The 24352-nt window shown below is 40.6% G+C and overlaps 1 protein-coding gene across 2 annotated transcripts in view; it reads right to left on the bottom strand.

The window, feature by feature from the left end:
• STK32A (serine/threonine kinase 32A) overlaps positions 1–24352 on the bottom strand; it is a 145016-nt gene that overhangs the window by 8784 nt on the left and 111880 nt on the right. For both annotated transcript variants that reach the window (XM_065918856.1, XM_065918857.1), the window contains exons 8-11: positions 15522–15619; positions 8467–8583; positions 5750–5875; positions 4007–4135 (exon numbers count right to left, since the gene is read on the bottom strand). In XM_065918856.1, coding sequence (XP_065774928.1) covers positions 4007–4135; positions 5750–5875; positions 8467–8583; positions 15522–15619 — 470 coding nt within the window. The remainder of the gene's footprint in view (positions 1–4006; positions 4136–5749; positions 5876–8466; positions 8584–15521; positions 15620–24352) is intronic.

Here is a 24352-nt window from a genome sequence, read left to right as displayed (position 1 = left end):
ATGGGATGCAGAAGAAATAAATCAACAACCTAACTTTATACCTTGAGGAACTAGAAAAAGAAGAGCAAACTAAAAGTTAGCAGAAAAAAGGAAACAATAAAGATCAGAGCAGAGATAAAGGAAACAGAGGATAGAAAGACAATAGAATCAATGATATTGAAAGTTGGTTCTTTGAAAAGATATCAAAACTGAGAAATGTTTAGTCACAATGATAAAGTAAAAAAATAGAAAAAATGCACATAACTAAAATCATAAATGAAAGTGGAGACATTACTTCCAACCTTACAGAAATAAGAATACTGTGAATAACTGTACACCTACAAATTAGGACATCTAAATGAAATGGACAAATTCTTAGAAACACAAATTACCTAATCTGACTCAAGAAGAAATAAAATCTCAGCAGATGTTTTACAGGAGTAATCTACAAGTGAGAATAATCAAAAACTTTACAACAAAGAAAAGTCCAAGACCAGATGTTTTCAAAGGTAAATTCTAAATACTTAAAGAAGAATTAACACCAATCTTTCTCAAATTCTTCCAAAAAATACAAGAAGAGGAAAGGTTTTCTAACTTATTTTATGAGGCCAGCATCACTCTGATACAAAAATAAAGACATTATTAGGGAAAAAATTACAAACTAATATCCCCTGTGAATATAGATGCAAAATCTTAAACAACATACAGCAAATAGTCCAATAGCATATTAAAAAATTACACATTGTGACCAAGTATGATTTATTGCTGAAGTGCAAAAATGGTTTAACATAAGAAATGCAGTCAATGTAATACTTCACAATGTCTCAACTGACCCAGAAAAGGCATTTGAAAAAATCAAAACCTTTCATGATAAAAACACTCAGAAAACTAGGAATAGAACCAAACTTCCTCACCATGAGTAAAGGCATTGACAAAAACCCCACAGCTGGCATAATACTCAATGGTAAAAGGCTGAAGTCTTTCCTCTTAAGATCAGAAAAAGAACAAAGATATCTGCTTTCACCATTGCTATTCAACATTGTATTGGAACTTCTAACCAGAGCAACCAGGCAGGAAAAAACAATAAACAAATCCAAACTGGAAAGGAAGAACTAAAAGTATCTCAATATACAGATGACATAATCCTATATATTAACATAGAAAACTACAGAGTATCCGTCAAGAAGCTACTAGAGCTCATAAATGAATTCAATTGCAGTGTACAGATTAATTCAGAAAAATCACTTGTGTTTCTACACAGCAGTTATTAATCATCTAGGAAGAAATTAAGAAAAAATTCTATTTCCATGTCTCCAAAAGCATAAAAGACCTAGAAATAAGTTTAACCAAGGAGGTGAAAGATTTGTACTCTGATGAGTACAAACACTGCTGAGACAAATTAAAGAAAAACTAGTGGTTTGGGGAGTATTGAAAAATTTTGGATAGACAGTGGTAGAGGGTACACAATATTGCAAACGCACTTAATAAACTGTATACTTCATAGTTAAAATGGAAAATTATCCTATACATGTTTTACCATAATAAAAAGGTTATAAACAAGACAAGCAAAAAGACTGTAAAGAGAATGTAAACTTTGATTAACAATGTAAAGGCCTCTCTTAATCATGAGCAAAGCCACCTCTTAGCAAATGATTCTGAGATTGACATGATACCTGGGAAAAAGAAGAAATTGCTTTTCCTTCTCCTTGGCATTAGGAAATGTCAGAGGTTCTGTACTGTGGGTGAGTGGCTCATAGCCTTTCCCATGGGAGGTGTGGGAGTTTGCCCTGCGACCTGGTGGCTGGACACAGGTTAGGTCTAGGAGAAGAGGGGATCACAGGAAGATGTCCTGTGGGTGGAGCTTGATCTTGTAATTCTAAGAACAGCAATGACCAGTCTTCACGGTTCAGTTTTAGATTTTTCTTCTTTTAATGTGTTGATCAAACACTGGTTGAGCCTCTACTCTATTACATGCACTCTTGGGGTACCATGAAGACAATGTGGGTAAGACTGACACCTGGTCTTTGCACAGCAGAAGCCTTATTTTAGTGGGACAGAAAAAGACACAAATAAGCAAAAATAAAAAATTTATAAACTATGGGTTCAATCCATGGGTTGGGAAGATCCCCTGGAGAAGGGCATGGCAACCCACTCCAGGATTCTTGCCTGAAGAATCCCATGGACAGAGGAGTCTGGTGGGCTATAGTCCAGGGGGTTGCAAGAGTCGGACACGACTGAGCGACTAAACACACAAGCGCAAGGTCATAAAGGAGTTAAAAATAGGGGCTGAGAAAGAGGGTACCTCACCTTTGATTAGGAGGCATTTGGGGCATAAAGAGGGGAGGAAGCCCCCTAAGTGAAGGTCCAAGAGGAGAACATTCCAGGAAAAGGGAAGAGTAAGGGCCAGAGACTAGCAGGGCCTATGCATCTTGAGGGTTTTGAGTGAGGTCAAGAATGGCATGGTACAAGGATGGGGAGGAAGGTAGACACATCATTCAAAGCAGGGAAGGTGTGGCAAGTTACTCACAAATTGCTGTTATCTCTAAAACTCGAAAAAACTTATAATTAAGGTGATGTCTTGTTCTTGGATACATTTGGAGGTCTCTTCACCGAGGAGCCTACACAGGCAGCTCTCTGGGGGAAAAGGAAGGCGCTAGCCAGGAGAAGCCAGCTGGTTATGATATGAAGAGCAACAGATCATTAGGAGGAAGATGGGTAAAGTGAAAAGCAGCAAGCAAGATGGGTTTGTGGTACAGCAAAGCATTCCTTGGAGAGCCCTAGAGAACACTTAAAGATGGGAATCTGCTCAGAGGCCAGTTCCGTGGACAAACAGGATGTGGACTTTGGTTAACTGACCATTAAAGGGTACAGTATGCCTTGAGGACTAGAGAAATTAAGAACATTGAAAATAGTTGCTTGTCTGCAGAGCCATTTTAACCACAAGATTATGCAATCTCTGAGAACAGGGATGTCAGTGAATGCAGGAATTATATCTTATTCATATCTCTTTCCAGTGTTAAGCACAGAATGTGGCAGATAATAGGGATTCAATAAAAACAGCCTAAGCAAATGTATACAGAGGGATGGAAGAATGGATGACCATTAGTTGAGTGTGTAGGGAGGTGGGTGGATGATTGAGTGGATGAATGGATGATCATTGTTGTTGTTTAGCTGGTAAATTCTGTCTGACTCTTTGGCGACCCTACAGACCATAGCTCACCAGGCTCCTCTGTCCATGGGATTTCCAGGCAAAAATACTGGAGTGTGTTGTCATTTCCTTCTACTAAGGATCTTCCCATTGGCAGGTGGATTCTTTACCACTGAGCCACCAGGGAAGCCCATGGATGATCATTAGAGGCAAGGTGAATATTTAATGCTTCACCATCATTATTACACACAAAACCACTGTGTAAAATCCTACTGAGCCCCTGTAAGTTACTTTTCTGAAATCTGACCTCTAAACTCTGACAGAGGATAACATAGTTAGTTACAAAATTAATTTGATTCAGCCTGAAATCCAGCAATGATGCTCAACCATATAATTCCATCTTTTCTGTGACTAGACACTCCCTACTTGGCTAGCCCTGATATCAGGAGATTCTGCTTCTAGCAAAGACCAGACATGCCCCTCCAGGACTGGCTGCTCCCAGTGATTCCTCAAAAGAATGGGGCCCAAAACAGCTGAGACACAACTTAGTGACTAAACAACATTTCCCACCATTTTAAGGTTGGTAACCTGACCTAGGCTTTGCCAACTAGATTCCCTTCCAGGAGATCGCAATATTTGAATTGAGAGTTAGGAGAAAGCACTAGGGAATCAAGTTAATTGCAGAGAACAGGACATTCAGATGTGAAAGATTGCTGCTGGGACGCCCAGGGCTTCGCTTTCCGAAGCTGGCGTGTTCAGCTCCTTCTCACAGTCACGAAGCTGCCAGTTCCTGCGGGAAGCTCACCCACTGGAAGCTTTCCAACAAGTGGTAGCAGCCATGAAGATTCCCACGACCCTGAGTGTGAGGGGACTGTTTACCTGAGAGGAGTTGCATTTCCTCATCTCCTTCTCCTTCTTGGCCAGGCGCTTCTTTTTCTTGTGAAGAGGCTTGGACTCCAAAATCATTTCTTCGAGTTCAAAGGTGGGGTCACAATTCAGCCTGCCTTTCTGCAAGGAAGACAGGTTGACTGATTCCTTACATTCCTGTCTAAAAATAAACCGGACTGAATAAGGAGAATAAAGCTCAGTCCTGCACGAACAGTCCAAGAATAATGAGCTGGGATTTCCACGCAGTTTCAGGTAATTTATCGCCAGCCTTGTTTTTCATGTTCTTTTTGTATTTTGTTTATTTTGCTAAACTCCCAAGGAGGCTTCCAGGAATTAGAAAGGAAATCCTATTATAATTATCTTTCTAAAGTTTGCCCTTTGGGGTTATGTTTCTCAAAGTAGGTTCAGTGGTGGATCAGAATCACCCTAAGTTGATCCCTAGTTCCCCAACCAGACTTCCAGATCAGTGTTTCTGAACACCAGGCCAGGAAATTGCATGTGTAACAAGCTCCCCAGATGATTCGGGTTCACAATTAAACCAGAGAAGCACGCACACAAGGTCTCTGGAGGCAGCGCTGAAGGGGTGGCGCGTGAAAGAGTAGAAACTATGGGAAAGGTGCCTAGATCTCCAAGGCCTCATGTGTCAGCCAAGAAGCGGTCCCTGCTGGACCCCAGGTAGGACCCCACCTCCTGCTGCTCCAGAAGATGGCATTCCCCCATCCTAGAATTCCCCCCCATTGCCTTCTGGTGCCTCTTGCTTTATACCCCACCCACCCATCTGCTGTTTATATGTGAAGGATCACACCCCCACAGGCCCATAGCAGGTCTCTGGCCTGGGCTTAAGAACAGAAAACTCTGAATTGTTTCTGCAGGCTCCTTTAAGAGATGATTATTCTGCCAATCTGCCTGCAACTGAGTGTGTAGAATCAGGCCGTGGGGAGAGAGGGGTTAGAGGTCTCACTTGGCTCCATGGCTGGAGCTCAGTAGATGCAGGAAGCCACAAATGTTTTTTGGCTAGGAGGGATTTATTTCCCTTTGCTTATTAGTCACTGAGAATATGGTTCCCAGTGTAGAACCATCAGTGAAAGTGAAGTTGCTCAGACGTGTAGGACTCTGTGACCCCATGGACTGTAGCCTACCAGGCTCCTCTGGTCATGGGATTTTTCCAGGCAAGGGTACTGGAGTGAGTTGCCATTTCCTTCTCCAGGGGATCTTCCCAACCCAGGGATTGAACCCAGGTCTCCCACATCGCAGGCAGACGCTTTACCATCTGAGTCACCAGGGAAGTCCGAACTACCAGAGGAAGAGGAATGAATGGTAAAAACAAATACCTAACCCAAGCAGCTTTCAATCCTTTGACTCACAAAACTCCTTGGATACAAATGCCTACACCTTTGGTATCAGAGAAAACGTTTTAAATTGGCAGATTCCTGGAAAAGACTATTTGTAGGATTAGGACTTGTTTCCACCAAAAGTAAGCCACAAAAAAGTAGTTGGGAGCTAGAACTCCCAACACTGACCTAGACTGGAATCCCAGCTTAGCCACCTGCTAGCCTTGTGACCTTTGTCAGTCAACTTACCCTGTGTGTGCCTTGGTTTTCTCATCTGTAAAACAGGAACATTGACTGTCTTACAACACTGATGTGGTTATCTGATGAGACCATCTATGTATCTGGCACACAGAAGAATATGCAATGAATGAGAGCTATTAAGGGTTTATTAGGATTGACTCACGTTAGGAACAAATCCTGGAATGAGCCTCTTCTGCAGAACTGCATCCCAGTTCATATCATTCATATATGGGAAGTTTTGAATATCAGACAAATGGGAAAATCGGTGGTCCGGATTCAGTTCAAGTAGCTGCCAATGGAATACAAACACCAAGATCATGAACAAGGTCAAAACTTGGGGAGCAAAAAATCATAAAGATTCCCTATAAATATTTTCAGGAATAGGATTGAAGGAAACAAGCAGTATTTTCCTTCCTTAGTCCCATAAACAAATAATATAGATAATAATGAGTGGTCAGAATGAATTGTAAGTTGGTCATGTGGTGAGTGAAACCAGCTTGTCCTCCTGAGTCAAACATGTTTGATTCCTGATTCCGTAACTGATTAATGATGGGCAAGTTTGTTCTCTAAACCTCAGTTTACCCATCTGCAAAAAAGGGATAATGATCTATTTCGTTAGGTTTAGCTATGACTAAACATGGCCATGTTCAAATAAGGCCATGTTTAAAGTGACTAAGAAATCTGTTCTTGAGTGGAAAAATGTACACTGATTTTAACACCTGAAATTCATTTCACACTAAAAATTTTAGCAGTGTTTATAACTAATCAATATATACTGGGAGTGACACAGATGTCATTAAGATTACTGCAACAGTTCTGGGTTTTGTGAACTGAGATTAAAGATTTTGTTTCCTAACTTGAACCACCCTAGAACCAATATCATTATGGTCCTGTGGTTTGGATGGGAAGGAGCAGTTCCACTTGAGAATGGGCCTGAAGGTGATCACTGTGGGTCATCAGGGTGCAATTCTGGGGAGAGAAGGCTGTCTTGGAACTAAGGAAAATTTGCTTATGGAAAATGACCTCTGCCCCTATTCTGTATTTTTTACATCACCAACAGCAGTATCCCTATTGGAAAACAGAACACTTGACCCAGAGACAAGAGACATAGGTTTTGAAGTCAGTCCGCAAAGCTCTTTTCCTTGACTAGCTACAACCTGTGCAGTTTTCTCTCTTCAGAAAAAAGGCAAGTTCATCCTCTTGGGCTCCTCATTTTTCTTTCACATAATACACATGATTGAGATTCTGCCTCAACTATCCTTAGTCTTCCTGGTGAACATGGGTACATTGAAAAATCTGATGAAAATCATTGGATCTCATTAGTTCAAATTCCAAATTTTCCCACTTGTCAGGCTGTGTGTTAGGCGCTGAGGACACCATGGTGAACAAGTCAGATGTGGTCCTTCCCTTGTGCAGCTTGAGAGCAACGGTACTAACCCAAAAGTCACACATGTGCAGTGTGTAATTTCAAATTGTGAAAAATGTGATGAAGGAAAGTTCATGCTTGTGTGAGCTAACAATAGAGGGAGGCTCCCTGAAGAAGTGAGATTTGAGCTGAGATCTAATGCTCTGTTTCTCAAACTATGCAGAAGGGCTAGATATTTCTCTTTGGTTTAATTTCCAACCCACTGAAACCAATATGTGGTGTTACTGTGTGTGGCTAGTATGGAACTCCACACTGTGTGCAACTGGTGATTTGAGCATGACATCACCACATAGGCTGGTACCCTGTTCAGTGAGGGGAGTCCACTGACCATGTGCTTTGAGGCATCAGCAGCATCAGACTGCTATACAGGTTTTGTTTTTTAACACTTCTCTCAATTTCTATGTTTCGTTATGGACCCAGTGGGGAGTAATTAATGTACTTGGACCACGTAGTGAATCACATTGAGTAGTAATAATCTAAAGAAGGGAGCCAGAAGAACTGGGGGTGGGAGCAGTGTTCCAGGCAGTGAGACGAGCCGTGCAAAGGCCTGGGGCAAGAGACTGGCATCTGAGGGTGAGGTCGGGGAGGGGAAAGAGAAGGGAAACGAAGCACAAGGCAGTTTGTGTCATCAAACAGGGGACGGAAGTCCAAAATAAGGCTCGAGGGGTGGTTAGAACCTTTACACCATACAAATTATTTTGATCTTTATCCTAAGAACAATAGGAAAACAATGACCTGTGCTTTGAACAGGTCCCTGTGGGGCAGAGCAGAGAGCAGAATGGAGTGTGTAAAAGTGTACAGGGCAGTCTACACTTGATGGCAATAGGACTGGGAAGAAGATAGCAGGGGAGAGGGAGAGAAGTGTCAGATTCAAAAGGTATTTAAAAGGTCAAATAACAGAATGTGGTGATGGAGTGGATATGAGGAGGATGAGTGATTTCCGGTTCTGCCTTGTATAAGGGGGTGGATGGAGAGGCCAGTGACTGAGTGAGGGAATGCTGGAGAAAGTCCAGGAAATATAGAGCTCAAGAATTCCATTTGGGGCACATGGAATTTGAAATGTCTTTTGAGACATTCAAGAGGACATGTGCATTGCCTTATTAACGAAGCCAGGTATTTGAAATCTGTTAGCTGCAAAACCCACTCCAGAAATGTATATTATTATGACAGCCTCCAGTATCATAACCATTTTTTTGTTTTGATGTGGACTGTTTTTTTATTTAAGTCATCATTGAATTTGTCACAATATTGCTTTTATTCTTTATGTTTTGGTTTTTTGGTGGTAAGGCATGTGGGATCTTAGTTCCCTGGCCAAAGCTTGAACTCCCAACCCCTGCACTGGAAGGCAAAGTCTTAACAACACTGGATCTCCAGGGAAGTCCCTGTAACTTAAGCTTCAAACCAGATCGCCTGCTTCTTTTTATCACTTCCTTTTGTCCTGCATTCATCCTTACCTTTTTAAGAAGGGATACCATCTCCTGTGACCAGGCAGAAGGGTAAGTCACTAGTGCTGTCTCAAACATGTGTGCAATTTCCTTGCTGGAAGTACTGGAGCGAATATGATACGGTCTCTTAAAAGAGAGAAGTGAGAGTCTTCATTTTTATAGGGTAAAAGGAAAAACATTGCTTTGTAAATGTTTCCAAGCTAAATTTTCAACCAATAAAATATCAGTAGGATTTTCTAATCCTTTCCAGCTGATTGTTTTGTTGCCATATGCAGATACAGTACATGGTTGCCACATTTCCTGCTTTTTAAAAATATACAGAAAGACTACAGTTTCTCATGAAACCTCCAAGTTCTTAAAAGCTGGTAATGCCTCTGGGTAAAAGAAACTTTTTTTGTGGGCTAAATCCACCTCTGAGATGTCAATTTGGAACTGTCTTATAAGGTTAATTTAGATAAGTATTTACCTAAAATACTGAACAGTGTGTAGTGTTAGTTGCTCAGTCATGTCAGACTCTGCGACCCCATGGACTGTAGCCCGCCAGGCCCCTCTGTCCGTGGAATTTGCCAGGCAAGAATACTAGAGTGGGTTGTCATTCCCTTCTCCTGGGGATCTTTCCAACCCAGGGATCAAACCTGGGTCTTCTGCATTGCAGGTGGGTTCTTTACTGTCTGAGCCACCAGAGAAGCCCAGTGCTCAGTAAGTAGAAGTTTTAAAAATTATTATTTAAGTGCTGATTATAAAGAGATTCAGAGTTTTACCAGACACACACCTCTTTTTAATTGTTTGAATCATAAGGACAAAGTTCAGGTTGGAAGATTACACAGAAGACTTCAACCCCAGCTCCAAATGCAATGAGCTGCTAGTTCTGTGGAGTTGGGTGGAGAATTATATGATGAGGCAAAAGTATTTTTAGTTTCAAGAGAGCCAGACTCTGCTATAATTTTAACTTGGGGGAAAGAGGGAAAGAAATGAAAGAAAGAAATTTGTTAGAAAATTTCACAGATGTCCACTAGAGGGCAGCCTTTACCAATGCTGATTTCTTTGTTTCATAAAGGATTCGCCCTGGGATTCTCTCTACGTGAAGTGAGCTACTTAAAGCTAGGGGCTGCTGCTGCTAAGTCGCTTCAGTCATGTCCGACTCTGTGCGACCCCGTAGACGGCAGTCCCTGGGATTCTCCAGGCAAGAATACTGGAGTGGGTTGCCATTTCCTTCTCCAATGCATGCATGTATGCTAAGTCGCTGCAGTCGTGTCCGACTCTGTGCGACCCTATGGACAGCAGCCCACCAGGCTCCTCCATCCACAGGATTCTCTAGGCAAGAATACTGGAGTGGCTTGCCATTTCCATACCATATTCGCGTTTTTTGCCCTTGGGACTTAGCACCTAGTAAGTGCTCATTATATGTTTGTTGAATGAACAAGATTTTCACATTAGATTAACCAACAATAGGACGGTAACTGTGGCTGTGTACATTTATCAAGTGCCTGGGTCTTTCAAGGCACAATGACCGTGGACTGATAAATTGGGAGAGATGAAAGAGTTTAATTTTTCCTTGTTGATATCAGTATTTGAGGTATATGAAGTATATGAAGGTCATATAATGTAATTAAATGTTTAAACTTTGAAGGCAAAAGGATTTGAGTGCTAAACTGAGTCAGTCAATTTTAGTTTCTATTCCTTCTTCTGTAAAATGAACCACTTTAGAGGATTGTTGGGAAAATTAAGTGACATGATACACGTAAAGTTCTCAATAGAGTGACTGATATATATTAGACAATAGAGGAGAGATGTTATTATTATTGAAATAAAGGTAAAAAGAATGGTGGAGATATTGAGTTGGACAAAATGTTCATTCAGGTTTTTCCAAACAATTTCATAGAAAAACCTGAGTGAATCTTTTGGCCAACCCAATAAATGTAGACCATGAATAGGAAGATGAGTCAGCAATAAAGGTGATGTGAAGGAAGTCTTAATTCGAAACATGTCATGTCAACACCTGTTACCCAGGGAACCAGGAAGTGCTAGGTCTGACTCCCTAAAAGGGAGCTTGGCCAAACTTTATTTTTTTTTTTTTATGTGAGGTTTAAAAACACTGCCACATACTTTCTTCCCTCAAGACTGAATAAATGACCATAATTAATTCATCTGCTTCAGTAATGACAGAGTGGAAATAACCCTTGTAACTCAATACCAGAAAAAGAGTGTACCTTATCAACATCATCAATGTTTATTGACTGTTTGCAAGCTGAGGGCTCTGTGGGTCACTACCTGTGACTCACTGCATGTTTACCATTAAGAGCTAGGGCAAGTTGACACACTCAAGCTTCTGGGGTTATATGTGTGTGTGTATATGTTTTCTTTTTTTTAAATTTTCTTCAGTCCATTGATATTTCTAAAACTAATTATGAGACATCTAAATACACAAAATGCTTTGATAAAATAATAAATTAACTGACATGCTATAAGCAAATGGTTTAAGATTATGCTACATTTTTTCTTTTATTTTAGAAGGTCATAGGACTGAATTCAATATATATATATTTTAAATCCTCATGGTCTGTCAACTTGTTCCAAATAGTCCAATTGCCTTTGTCTTATACAATAACCTATTTTTCTAGTTTTAAATTTTAAAATTCACATTAAGCCATCAACAACTAGAACTGTATATTTATTCACTTATCAAATATTGATTGAATGCCTGTGATGTTTCAGCACCTTTGCTGGGCACTGGGGATACAATGAAGACAGGACAGATGGGATTTCTACATTGGTGGAGCCTATAGTCTACTCAGTGAAGCCATGAATAATTACAGAGACTGTACAGATATACATGCACATTCACACAGAAGTCAATGGGATACGGTGATATAAAGAAAAATAACAGTGTACAATGACAGGATATAGCAGACAATTCTAGGGTAGCATATAAATTAAGAATGAGAATATAAAGAATAGACAAGATGGAAAAGGTAAAATGTCAGATGGGACAAAGTGTGATTCTAATCTTATTTCAGGAGTACAAAAGCAAAAGAGCTTCAGCCAAGGATGTACAATTAGTGCAAAACAACGTTTGTCCCTATCATAAGCTAATACTATGGATATTACAACTAGAGAAGATGTGGATCTTGCCTTTACAATGTGAGCTGGGGCATAGAGAATGACAAAGAAACTTAAGGGCTAAGGGACCCATTTATCAAGACCATGGTCAGGCTCTTACACTACAGGGATGTTTCAGGCACATTTCCCTTTGAAGCATATGAAAGTGAAAGTCGCTCTGTCATGTTCAACTCTTTGCAACCCCATGGGCTATACAGTCCTTGGAATTCTCCAGGGCAGAATACTGGAGTGGGTAGCCTTTTACCTGCTTCTCCAGGGGATCTTCCCAACACAGGGATCGAACCCAGGTTTCTTACATTGCAGGCAGTTTCTTTACCATCTGAGCCACCAGGGAAGCCCTTGAAGCATGTATTTTTCTGCAAATCACAATCTGTCCATGTGGAGGGAATGACTGTTTAGCACCTTTCTTCAGTGGTTTATTTGTGTTGCTTGTTATAATTAAATGTTGCTATTTCATTTCTTTGAGTTGGCTATATTTTGAAACATAATTACATATAGCCTCCTTGGTGATTCTCTCCAAGAATGTGTCAGAATTGATTTGTATTGACTTATTCCCCCATACATTCAACAAACATTTGTCAGGTACCTATTTACAGCTAAATACTGTGGGTAATACTAAACTATATAAAACACTGGCTTTACCTTTAATAAACTTATACTCCTAGAAGAGATTGAAAACATAAAAATTGATATAGCTAGAAAAATTAGAAGGGCACTACATTTATGAAATGGCTTTAATCCTAAAACAGAAAAAAAAAGGTCTCAACAGAAATGTTAAAGCATAATTTTATTTTTACTGAAACAACAATAACAATGTGTATGTGCATGCATGTGAAAATAGACTATCTTTACAAAAGCAGAAAAGGTTTGGAAGTGAATACACTCTGAAAGATGAGATTTGGAAGGTCAAAGGAGGGTTTAATTTCTTAACTGAGACTTTGCTTTAGAGGATGTGGTTGACTTCTACCTTTATTTTTCTGCTTTTCTATATTTTTTTCAATAATTTTAAATTCAGAAGGGTTATAAGAGAGTAGTGAAATAGTTCAGTTGTGTCCAACTCTTTGTGACCCCATGGACTGTAGCCTGCCAGGCTCCTCTGTCCATGGAATTTTCCAGGCAAGAATACTGGAGTGGGTTGCCATTTCCTTCTCCATGGGATCTTCCCAACCTAGGGATCAAACACTGCAGGGTCTCCCATACCGCAGGCAAACTCTTTCCACTTGAGCCACCAGGGAATATCCATATATAAGAGAGAGAAAGTACATAAATATTTGGAAGATACACAGATCACTTTAGCTAGAGAGATCAGAGAAAGTTTCTTCAGAGAAGGAGCTGTGTTGTTGAGGTCCATAAAGAATGGGTAGGTGGAGAAGGAAATGGCAACCCACTCCAGTATTCTTGCCTGGAGAATCCCGTGGACAGAGGAGCCTGGTGGGCTGCTGTCTATGGGATCACACAGAGTTGGACATGACTGAAGCGACTTAGCAGCAGCAGCTGCAACAGCTTGACAGTGCTAGGAGGTGTGGATTGTGATAAGTGATGAGGATGCAGCTGGAGAATACCTCAAATGAAAAGAATCTTTCCCTGTCCACCAGATACAAATGAGCCATTGAAAAAAAGAAAAAAAAAAAAAAAAGAATGGGTAGGATCTGAGTATGAAAAGACCTGGAGAAAGACTTTTCCTGCAGAAGAAATTTGGGACAGTCCAAGTCTGTCCTTTGTTAGAAATGAACACCTACATGAAATATAAGGATTCTGAAAAGTTCTACAATTTAGATACCTCCTGAACTTTATTCAAACTTAATTTAGCGATTTTCAAACTTATTCAAAGAGTTATTTAAAAAACAAACAAACAGGGTTTATCTTAGGAAATATCTTTATAGGCAAAGGAATGAGAGGGAGACCTTTGAGGGATGCCTCGAGAGATGAGGAAGTCCAAAGAAGCTGAAGTGAGTTTGGGAAGAGTCAGCATCGTTCATACTGAAGCAAAATCTGAAAAGTTAACCTGGTACTAAAGAGCAAAGGATGACCAGCTAAGGCGTCTGATGAGTGTGTGGGGAAGGGGAGGGTTGATAAGGCAGATGAAGGGTATATGCGTGTGAGGAATTAGGTAGCAACATTTTTCCTTCACTAGGAAAACTGAGATTTGTGCTTTACAAACGAGACTCTGCATTGCCATGTTCATTGCAGCATTATTCACAGCAGCCAAGACACCAAAACAACCTAAATGTCCACTAACAGATTAATAAAGACATGTGTATATGTAATATATATGTATTTATGCACATATGTATTTATATGGGGCTTCCCAAGTGGTGCAAGTGGTAAAGAACCCGCCTGCCAATGCAGGAGACATGACAGACACAGGTTCAATCCTTGTGTCGGGAAGATCCCCTGGAGAAGGAAATGGCTACCTGTTTCAGTATTCTTGCCTGAAAAATTTCATGGACAGAGGAGCCTGGCAGGCTACGGTCCACGAGGTCACAAAGAGTTGGACATGACTAAGTACACATATTTACACATAATATTCATTATATGTGTGTTCAGTCACTCAATCATGTCTGACTTTGTAACTGTTTGGACTGTAGCCCGCCAGGCTCCTCTGTCCATAGGTCTCTCCAGGCAATACTGGAGTGTGTTGCCCTTCCCTTCTCTAGGGGATCTTCCCAGCCCAGGGACTGAACCCACGTCTCCTGCATTGCAGCAGATATGGATATATTATAAAAGAATAATGGAGCATTACATATAACATATAAAATACATATTCACATACAATATATATGAGTAATGGAATATTATTCAGCCATAAGAAAAAAGGAAATCCTGATGGGCCTTGTGTGCAATATGCAAAGTGAAATAACTTAGAGAAGACAAATACTGCATGATATCATTTATATGGAATCTTTGGGGGGAAAAGTCAAGCTTATAGAAACAGTAGAATAGTAAGTATAGTTGCCAGGGGTTGAGGGTGGGGAACATAGGGAGAGGCTGGTAAAAGCATACACACTTTTAGTTATGAGCTGAAGAAGGAAAAGGAGAAGGGAACGCAGAAGATGAGATGGTCAGATAGCATCACCAACTCAATGGACACGGATTTGAGCAAACTCTAGGAGACAGCGGAGGACAGAGGAGCCTGGGGTGCTGCAGTCCATGGGGTTGCAAAGAGTCAGACACGACTTAGAGACGGAACAACAACCACAACAAATATAAGTGTAACATTCACTACAGCTGATAACATATATGTAGATACAAATTCAGCAACCTAACAGTCACTTTTCTCCACCTTTCTTAAGCAAAAGAAGAAAGAAAAATGAAACTAATGGTGTTAATACATTCTCAGTTACAGCCAATCACAGGGAACTATCAGGAGGTACAATAATATGGGAGGGAGAAAAAAAAATCTCTTCTTAGCAAAATTAGGCATGTTCTTAGTTTAAGAAATGTTACTTTTAAAAGGAAACTACTCTAATTTGCCACTGAATCCAGAACCCGAGAGTCAAATGAAAGACAGAAATCCAACAAGACAGGGCATGAATTGTGTTGGATTAATAATTCACACTCACCTTGGGGAAGTGTGTCTGAATCAAAGCCTTGGACTGTAACTGCAAAATGATTTTCTTTAAACAAACAAATATATTTATACAAGATAGGGCATGAGGTGTATTGATTTTCCCTCTCTGGGAGTTGATAATTTCCCTATAATTCATTTAATTTTATCTGCATAATTTAATGTCAACTCATTTTCTTGGTCCCATATGTAGAAGACTGAATTAATTATGGGCAGAAATCCCAAGGGTTGCAACCAGCATCACATGGCAGAGTTAATTTCATCTCTGAAACAAACTACCTGATTTTTAGCAAAAAAAAAAAAAAATTCTATTCTTTCACCGTACAAATGAAACTTACTGGAAGAGTAATCAAAGGTAAATGTAATTCTACTGTACCCGGCCTCTCAGCAGCTCATATGCTGTAACTCCCAGTGACCACCAGTCAACAGCAAAGGAATAGCCTGCTTCTCTTCTGCAGTTGAACATCTCTGGTGCTGAAAAACACAGAAGAGTTAAGTTAGTTTTACTCCCTGATTGAGTGAATTGTGCGTGTTCAGTCGTGTCTGACTCTTTGTAACCCTATGGACTGTAGCCTGCCTGGCTCCTCTGTCCATAGGATTCTCCAGGCAAGAATATTGGAGTGGGTTGCCATCTCCTCCTCCAGGGCATCTTCCCAACCCAGGGATTGAACCCGCATCTCCTGCATGGGCAGGTGGATTCTTTACCACTGAGCTACCTGGGAAGCCTGCTTTGCTCCCTGAGACATTAACAAATCTATCTTCAAACATGTTCCTTCAAAGGCAAATTACCAGGGAACAGGGTATAAACACTTCTTTTTTTTTTTTTTTTTTTTTTTTTTAAATATTATTTTATTAGTTGGAGGCCAATCACTTTACAACATTTCAGTGGGTTTTGTCATACATTGACATGAATCAGCCATATAGTTACACGTATTCCCCATCCCGATCCCCCCTCCCACCTCCCTCCCCACCCGACTCCTCAGGGTCCTCCCAGTGCACCAGGCAAGAGCACCTGACTCATGCATCCCACCTGGGCTGGTGGTCCGTTTCACCATAGATAGTATACATGCTGTTCTTTCAAAACATCCCACCCTCACGTTCTCCCCCAGAGTTCAAAAGTCTGTTCTGTACTTCTGTGTCTCTTTTTCTGTTTTGCATATAGGGTTGTCGCCACCATCTATCTAAATTCCGTATATATGTGTTAGTATACTGTAATGTTCTTTATCTTTCTGGCTTACTTCACTCTGTATAATGGGCTCCAGTTTCATCCATCTCATTAGAACTGATTCAAATGAATTCTTTTTAACGGCTGAGTAATATTCCATGGTGTATATGTACCACAGCTTCCTTATCCATTCATCTGTTGATGGGCATCTGGGTTGCTTCCATGTCCTGGCTATTATAAACAGTGCTGCGATGAACATTGGGGTGCACGTGTCTCTTTCAGATCTGGATTCCTCAGTGTGTATGCCTAGAAGTGGTATTGCTGGGTCATATGGCAGTTCTATTTCCAGTTTTTTAAGAAATCTCCACACTGTTTTCCATAGTGGCTGTACTAGTTTGCATTCCCACCAACAGTGTAAGAGGGTTCCCTTTTCTCCACACCCTCTCCAGCATTTATTGCTTGTAGACTTTTGGATAGCAGCCATCCTGACTGGCGTGTAATGGTACCTCATTGTGGTTTTGATTTGCATTTCTCTGATGATGAGTGATGTTGAGCATCTTTTCATGTGTTTGTTAGCCATCTGTATGTCTTCTTTGGAGAAATGTCTGTTTAGTTCTTTGGCCCATTTTTTGATTGGGTCGTTTATTTTTCTGGAATTGAGCTTCAGGAGTTGCTTGTATATTTTTGAGATTAATCCTTTGTCTGTTTCCTCATTTGTTATTATTTTCTCCCAATCTGAGGGCTGTCTTTTCACCTTACTTATAATTTCCTTTGTTGTGCAAAAGCTTTTAATTTTCATTAGGTCCCATTTGTTTATTTTTGCTTTTATTTCCAATATTCTGGGAGGTGGGTCATAGAAGATCTTGCTGTGATTTATGTCGGAGAGTGTTTTGCCTATGTTCTCCTCTAGGAGTTTTATAGTTTCTGGTCTTACATTTAGATCTTTAATCCATTTTGAGTTTATTTTTGTGTATGGTGTTAGAAAGTGTTCTAGTTTCATTCTTTTACAAGTGGTTGACCAGTTTTCCCAGCACCACTTGTTAAAGAGGTTGTCTTTTTTCCATTGTATATCCTTGCCTCCTTTGTCAAAGATGAGGTGTCCATAGGTTCGTGGATTTATCTCTGGGCTTTCTATTCTGTTCCATTGATCTATATTTCTGTCTTTGTGCCAGTACCATACTGTCTTGATGACTGTGGCTTTGTAGTAGAGTCTGAAGTCAGGCAGGTTGATTCCTCCAGTTCCTTTCTTCTTTCTCAAGATTACTTTGGCTATTCGAGGTTTTTTGTATTTCCATACAAATTGTGAAATTATTTGTTCTAGTTCTGTGAAAAATACCGTTGGTAGCTTGATAGGGATTGCATTGAATCTATAGATTGCTTTGGGTAGAATAGCCATTTTGACAATATTGATTCTTCCAATCCATGAACACGGTATGTTTCTCCATCTGTTTGTGTCCTCTTTGATTTCTTTCATCAGTGTTTTATAATTTTCTATGTATAGGTCTTTTGTTTCTTTAGGTAGATATACTCCTAAGTATTTTATTCTTTTTGTTGCAATGGTGAATGGTATTGTTTCCTTAATTTCTCTTTCTGTTTTTTCATTGTTAGTGTATAGGAATGCAAGGGATTTCTGTGTGTTAATTTTATATCCTGCAACTTTACTATATTCATTGATTAGCTCTAGTAATTTTCTGGAAGAGTCTTTAGGGTTTTCTATGTAGAGGATCATGTCATCTGCAAACAGCGAGAGTTTCACTTCTTCTTTTCCTATCTGGATTCCTTTTATGTCTTTTTCTGCTCTGATTGCTGTGGCCAAAACTTCCAACACTATGTTGAATAGTAGTGGTGAGAGTGGGCATCCTTGTCTTGTTCCTGATTTCAGAGGAAATGCTTTCAATTTTTCACCATTGAGGGTGATGCTTGCTGTGGGTTTGTCATATATAGCTTTTATTATGTTGAGGTATGTTCCTTCTATTCCTGCTTTCTGGAGAGTTTTAATCATAAATGAGTGTTGAATTTTGTCAAAGGCTTTCTCTGCATCTATTGAGATAATCATATGGTTTTTATCTTTCAATTTGTTAATGTGGTGTATTACGTTGATTGATTTGCGGATATTAAAGAATCCTTGCATTCCTGGGATAAAGCCCACTTGGTCATGGTGTATGATTTTTTTAATATGTTGTTGGATTCTGTTTGCTAGAATTTTGTTAAGGATTTTTGCATCTATGTTCATCAGTGATATTGGCCTGTAGTTTTCTTTTTTTGTGGCATCTTTGTCTGGTTTTGGAATTAGGGTGATGGTGGCCTCATAGAATGAGTTTGGAAGTTTACCTTCTTCTGCAATTTTCTGGAAGAGTTTGAGTAAGATAGGTGTTAGCTCTTCTCTAAATTTTTGGTAGAATTCAGCTGTGAAGCCATCTGGTCCTGGGCTTTTGTTTGCTGGAAGATTTCTGATTACAGTTTCGATTTCCTTGCTTGTGATGACTCTGTTAAGATCTTCTATTTCTTCCTGCTTCAGTTTTGGAAAGTTATACTTTTCTAAGAATTTGTCCATTTCATCCAAGTTGTCCATTTTATTGGCATAGAGCTGCTGGTAGTAGTCTCTTATGATCCTTTGGATTTCAGTGTTGTCTGTTGTGATCTCACCCTTTTCATTTCTTATTTTGTTAATTTGGTTCTTCTCTCTTTGTTTCTTAATGAGTCTTGCTAATGGTTTGTCAATTTTGTTTATTTTTTCAAAAAACCAGCTTTTAGCTTTGTTGATTTTTGCTATGGTCTCTTTAGTTTCTTTCGCATTTATTTCTGCCCTAATTTTTAAGATTTCTTTCCTTCTGCTAACCCTGGGGTTCTTCATTTCTTCCTTCTCTAATTGCTTTAGGTGTAGAGTTAGGTTATTTATTTGGCTTTTTTCTTGTTTCTTGATGTGTGCCTGTAATGCTATGAACCTTCCCCTTAGCACTGCTTTTACAGTGTCCCATAGGTTTTGGGTTGTTGTGTTTTCATTTTCATTTATTTCTATACATACTTTGATTTCTTTTTTGATTTCTTCTATGATTTGTTGGTTATTCAGAAGCGTGTTATTTAGCCTCCATATGTTAGAATTTTTAACAATTTTTTTCCTGTAATTGAGATCTAATCTTACTGCACTGTGGTCAGAAAAGATGACTGGAATGATTTCAATTTTTTTGAATTTTCCAAGACCAGATTTATGGCCCAGGATGTGATCTATTCTGGAGAAGGTTCCGTGTGCACTTGAGAAAAAGGTGAAGTTGATTGTTTTGGGGTGAAATGTCCTATAGATATCAATTAGGTCTAGCTGGTCCATTGTATCATTTAAGGTTTGTGTTTCCTTGTTGATTTTCTGTTTAGTTGATCTATCCATGGTTGTGAGTGGGGTATTAAAGTCTCCCACTATTATTGTGTTACTATTAATTTCCTCTTTCATACTCGTTAGTGTTTGCCGTACATATTGCGGTGCTCCTATGTTGGGTGCATATATATTTATAATTGTTATATCTTCTTCTTGGATTGATCCTTTGATCATTATGTAGTGTCCTTCTTTGTCTCTTTTCACATCCTTTATTTGGAGGTCTATTTTATCTGATATGAGTATTGCGACTCCTGCTTTCTTTTGGTCTCCGTTTGCGTGAAATATTTTTTTCCAGCCCTTCACTTTCAGTCTGTATGTGTCCCTTGTTTTGAGGTGGGTCTCTTGTAGACAGCATATATAGGGGTCTTGTTTTTGTATCCATTCAGCCAATCTTTGTCTTTTGGTTGGGGCATTCAACCCATTTACATTTAAGGTAATTATTGATAGGTGTGGTCCCGTTGTCATTTACTTTGTTGTTTTGGGTTCACGTTTATACAACCTTTCTGCATTTCCTGTCTAGAGAAGATCCTTTAGCATTTGTTGAAGAGCTGGTTTGGTGGTGCTGAATTCTCTCAGCTTTTGCTTGTCTGTAAAGCTTTTGAATTCTCCTTCATATCTGAATGAGATCCTTGCTGGGTACAGTAATCTAGGTTGTAGGTTATTCTCTTTCATTACTTTCAGTATGTCCTGCCATTCCCTTCTGGCCTGGAGGGTTTCTATTGATAGATCAGCTGTTATCCTTATAGGAATCCCTTTGTGTGTTATTTGTTGTTTCTCCCTTGCTGCTTTTAGTATTTGTTCTTTGTGTTTGATCTTTGTTAATTTGATTAATATGTGTCTTGGTGTGTTTCGCCTTGGGTTTATCCTGTTTGGGACTCTCTGGGTTTCTTGGACTTGGGTGGCTATTTCCTTCCCCATTTTAGGGAAGTTCTCAGCTATTATCTCCTCGAGTATTTTCTCATGGCCTTTCTTTTTGTCTTCTTCTTCTGGGACTCCTATGATTCGAATGTTGGGGCGTTTCACATTGTCCCAGAGGTCCCTGAGGTTGTCCTCATTTCTTTTGATCCTTTTTTCTTTTTTCCTCTCTGCTTCATTTATTTCCACCATTTTATCTTCTACCTCACTTATCCTATCTTCTGTCTCCGTTATTCTACTCTTGGTTCCCTCCAGAGTGTTTTTGATCTCATTCATTGCATTATTCATTTTTAATTGACTCTTTTTTATTTCTTCTAGATCTTTATTAAACATTTCTTGCATCTTTTCAATCTTTGTCTCCAGGCTATTTATCTGTACCTCCATTTTGCTTTCAAGATTTTGGATCATTTTTATTATCATTATTCTAAATTCTTTTTCAGGTAGATTCCCTATCTCCTCCTCTTTTGTTTGACTTGGTGGGCTTTTTTCATGTTCCTTTACCTGTTGGGTATTTCTCTGCCTTTTCATCTTGTTTAGATTGCTGTGTCTGGAGTGGGCTTTCTGTATTCTGCAGGTCTGTGGTTCCTTTTATTGTGGAGGTTTTACCCAGTGGGTGGGGTTAGACGATTGGCTTGTCAAGGTTTCCTGATTAGCGAAGCTTGCGTTAGTGTTCTGGTGTGCGGATCTTGATTTCTTCTCTTTGGATAGCAATGGAGTGCCCAGTAATGAGTTTTGAGATGGGTCTGTGTGTTAGGTGTGACCTTGGGCTGTCTGTATGTTGACGTTCAGGGCAATGTTCCTGCGTTGCTGGAGAATTTGCGTGGTATGTCGTGCTCTAAAACTTATTGGCTCTTGGGTGGTGGTTGGTTTCGGTGCAGGTATGGAGGCTTTTGTACGGTCACTTATTACTTAAAGATCCATGTAGTCAGGAGTTTTCTGTTGTTCTCAGGTTTTGGGCTTAAGTCTCCTGCTTCTGGATTTCAGTTTTATTCTTCCTGTAGTCTCAGGACTTCTCCAACTATACAGCACTGATAATAAAACTTCTATGTTAATGGTGGAAAGTTTCTCCCCCGTTAGGGATACCCAGAGAGGTTCACCGAGTTACATGGAGAAGTGGAGAGGGAGGAGGGAGATAGAGATGGGCAGGAGGAGAAAGAGGGGGACTCAAGAGGAGAGAGACAGATCTACGAAGTTGTCTGATCCCAGAGTGTTCTCCGTAGCCCAGACACCCACAAAGATTCACAGAATTGGATTGGGAAGAGAAGGGGAAAGGAGGAAATAGAGGTGTTCTGAGGTAGAAAACAGAGTCAAGATTGGGAGAGAATAATCAACACATTCGTGAATAAAAATGGGAGCTGAATATTGGATTCTTAAATGTTCACAATTTATATCATATACTGAAAAACAAAAATTAAAAATCTAGAGTAGAGGTTAGACTCTTAAAAATACTATATTAAAAACAAAAACCAAAACACACAAAAGAAATTTTAGAAATATATATGAAGTTTGGTATAAAAATAGGGCTTCTCTTCTTTTTTTTTTTTTTTCCCCTTCTTCTGTAAGGTTATAGTGGATTGAAAATGAAAATTAAGGCGCAGTAAAAGGAGTGCTAGAGGGCTTTAAAAGAAATAAGAGAAAAAGAAAAAGAAAGTATAAGAGAAGAAGAAAAAAGAACAGAAAAAAAGAAGAAAAAGAAGAAAAAGAAAAAAAAGAAAAAAGAAAGAAAAAAAATTGTTTTGCCTAATTTAAAAAAAATCGTAAAAATCTATGAAAGTTAAGGAGTAATGGGGGAGTAATAAGGAATTTTTAAAGGAAAATAAAAGAGAACCAAGAAAAAAGAAAAACAAAAATTTTTTTTTTTTCCTTACTTAAAAAAAAAAAAAAAAGAAAAGAAAAAGAAAAAATATATCTAGGAATTTCTCTGGAGCTGTTGCGGTCAGTGTGGGTTCGGCTCAGCTTCAGATAGCTCCTCGTTCCAGCTTACACTTCTCGATATCTACAGGCCCTTCCGGTGTAGTCAGTCGGTGGTTTCTTCAGGGATTTTAATCTGTTGCACCGGTCCCTTCTGAAGCGGTTCCCTTTATTTGGGTTCTGTTGCAGGTCTCTCTTCCGCGCCTAATTTCCGCCCTGACACAGGGGGCGGAGGTGGATTCTTATTCAGGTAGCTAGTTCCGTCGAGCTGCGGGGAGGGGCTGTGCGGGGAGGGGCTGTGCGGGGAGGGGCTGTGCGGGGAGGGGCTGTGCGGGGAGGGGCCGGCGCTCCCGGGAGAGGCTTGCGCTCTTTTCTCGGTCTGCGCTGTTCAGGCTCCAGGCTCTTCTGTCTGAAGCGCGCGCCACGCTGCGCGCGGCTCCAGCCCTCGGGCGATTCACAAAAGCGCAGCACACAAAGCTGGGCCCGCACTCCGGCCCCACGCCGCCCGAGCAGCCCAGGCAGCCAGGCGCTTGACGGGCGCTCTCTCCCCGGGTGCGGCGCGTCTTCTGCCCCGCGCGGTCCCAGTCTCAGTCCCCGCTGGCACCAGTCGGGCGTGCGCGCCCTCTGCCCTCCGCGTCCCCAGCCCCAGTTCCCGCCCGCGCCGGTCGGGCGCCCGCGCCCTCCGTTTCGCCGCGACCCTCCCGGCGGACTTCGGTCGCCCAGAATCTCGGTCCCTTTGTTCTGCGAACGGCCGGCAGTGTGTTCGGGCCGGTTAGTTTTCTCTCTCTCTTTGCTCTCCCACAGTTCAAGCTGGCAACTCACAAAAGCTCCCTCCGATTGTCCTCAGGGCGCTCAGGCCCGGATCCAGCCCCAAGTAATGCCGCCCGCTCCTCTCCGTTCCGCCCCCACTTGCTGGTGGCGGATGCGGGCGTCTGGGGTACTTTTCTGCTGGGAGTTGCTTTTAGGCTCGTAATCTGTGGGTTTTATTTATTCTATCCCTCCCAGTCAGATTCAAACTCTTGAGATTCCAACACTTCCCCCAGGCCCGCCAGTGCGAGGGTTTCCCGGTGTCTGGGAACGTCCTCTATTAAGTCCCTTCCCGGGACGGATCTCCGTCCTTAGCTCTTTTGTTTCACTTTTTATCTTTTATATTTTGTCCTACCTCCTTTCGAAGACAATGGGCTGCTTTTCTGGGCGCCTGATGACCTCAGCTAGCGATCAGAAGTTGTTTTGTGAAGTTTGCTCTGCGTTCAGTTATTTTTTTGATGAATTTCTAGGAGAGAAAGTGGTCTCTCCGTCCTACTCCTCCGCCATCTTGGCTCCTCCCCCGGTATAAACACTTCTAAGGGTGTTTATCATCTGTTGTCAAGTTGCTCACTGTAGGCAAATTTTCTAATTTTCTAGCCTTTCTCATTCATCACCAACACACACAGGCATGCACAGTTCTTTTTTTTTTTTTTTTTTGCTTGAGTCATTCTTTCCCTTTTATTTTTCTTTTCATTTATTCTTATTAGTTGGACGCTAATCACTTTACAATATTGTAGTGGTTTTTGTCATACATTGACATGAATCAGCCATGGATTTACATGTGTTCCCCATCCCGATCCCCCCTCCCACCTCCCACTCCACCCGATCCCTCTGGGTCTTCCCAGTGCACCAGGCCCGAGCACTTGTCTCATGCATCCAACCTGGGCTGGTGATCTGTTTCACCCTAGATAATATACATGTTTCGATGCTGTTCTCTCGGAACATCCCACCCTCGCCTTCTCCCACAGAGTCCAAAAGTCTGTTCTGTACATCTGTGTCTCTTTTTCTGTTTTGCATATAGGGTTATCGTTACCATCTT

This window comes from Muntiacus reevesi, chromosome 1, assembly GCF_963930625.1.
Source record: "Muntiacus reevesi chromosome 1, mMunRee1.1, whole genome shotgun sequence".
In the NCBI taxonomy this organism is placed as follows: domain Eukaryota; kingdom Metazoa; phylum Chordata; class Mammalia; order Artiodactyla; family Cervidae; genus Muntiacus; species Muntiacus reevesi.
This window is presented reverse-complemented; position numbering and strand designations above follow the sequence as displayed.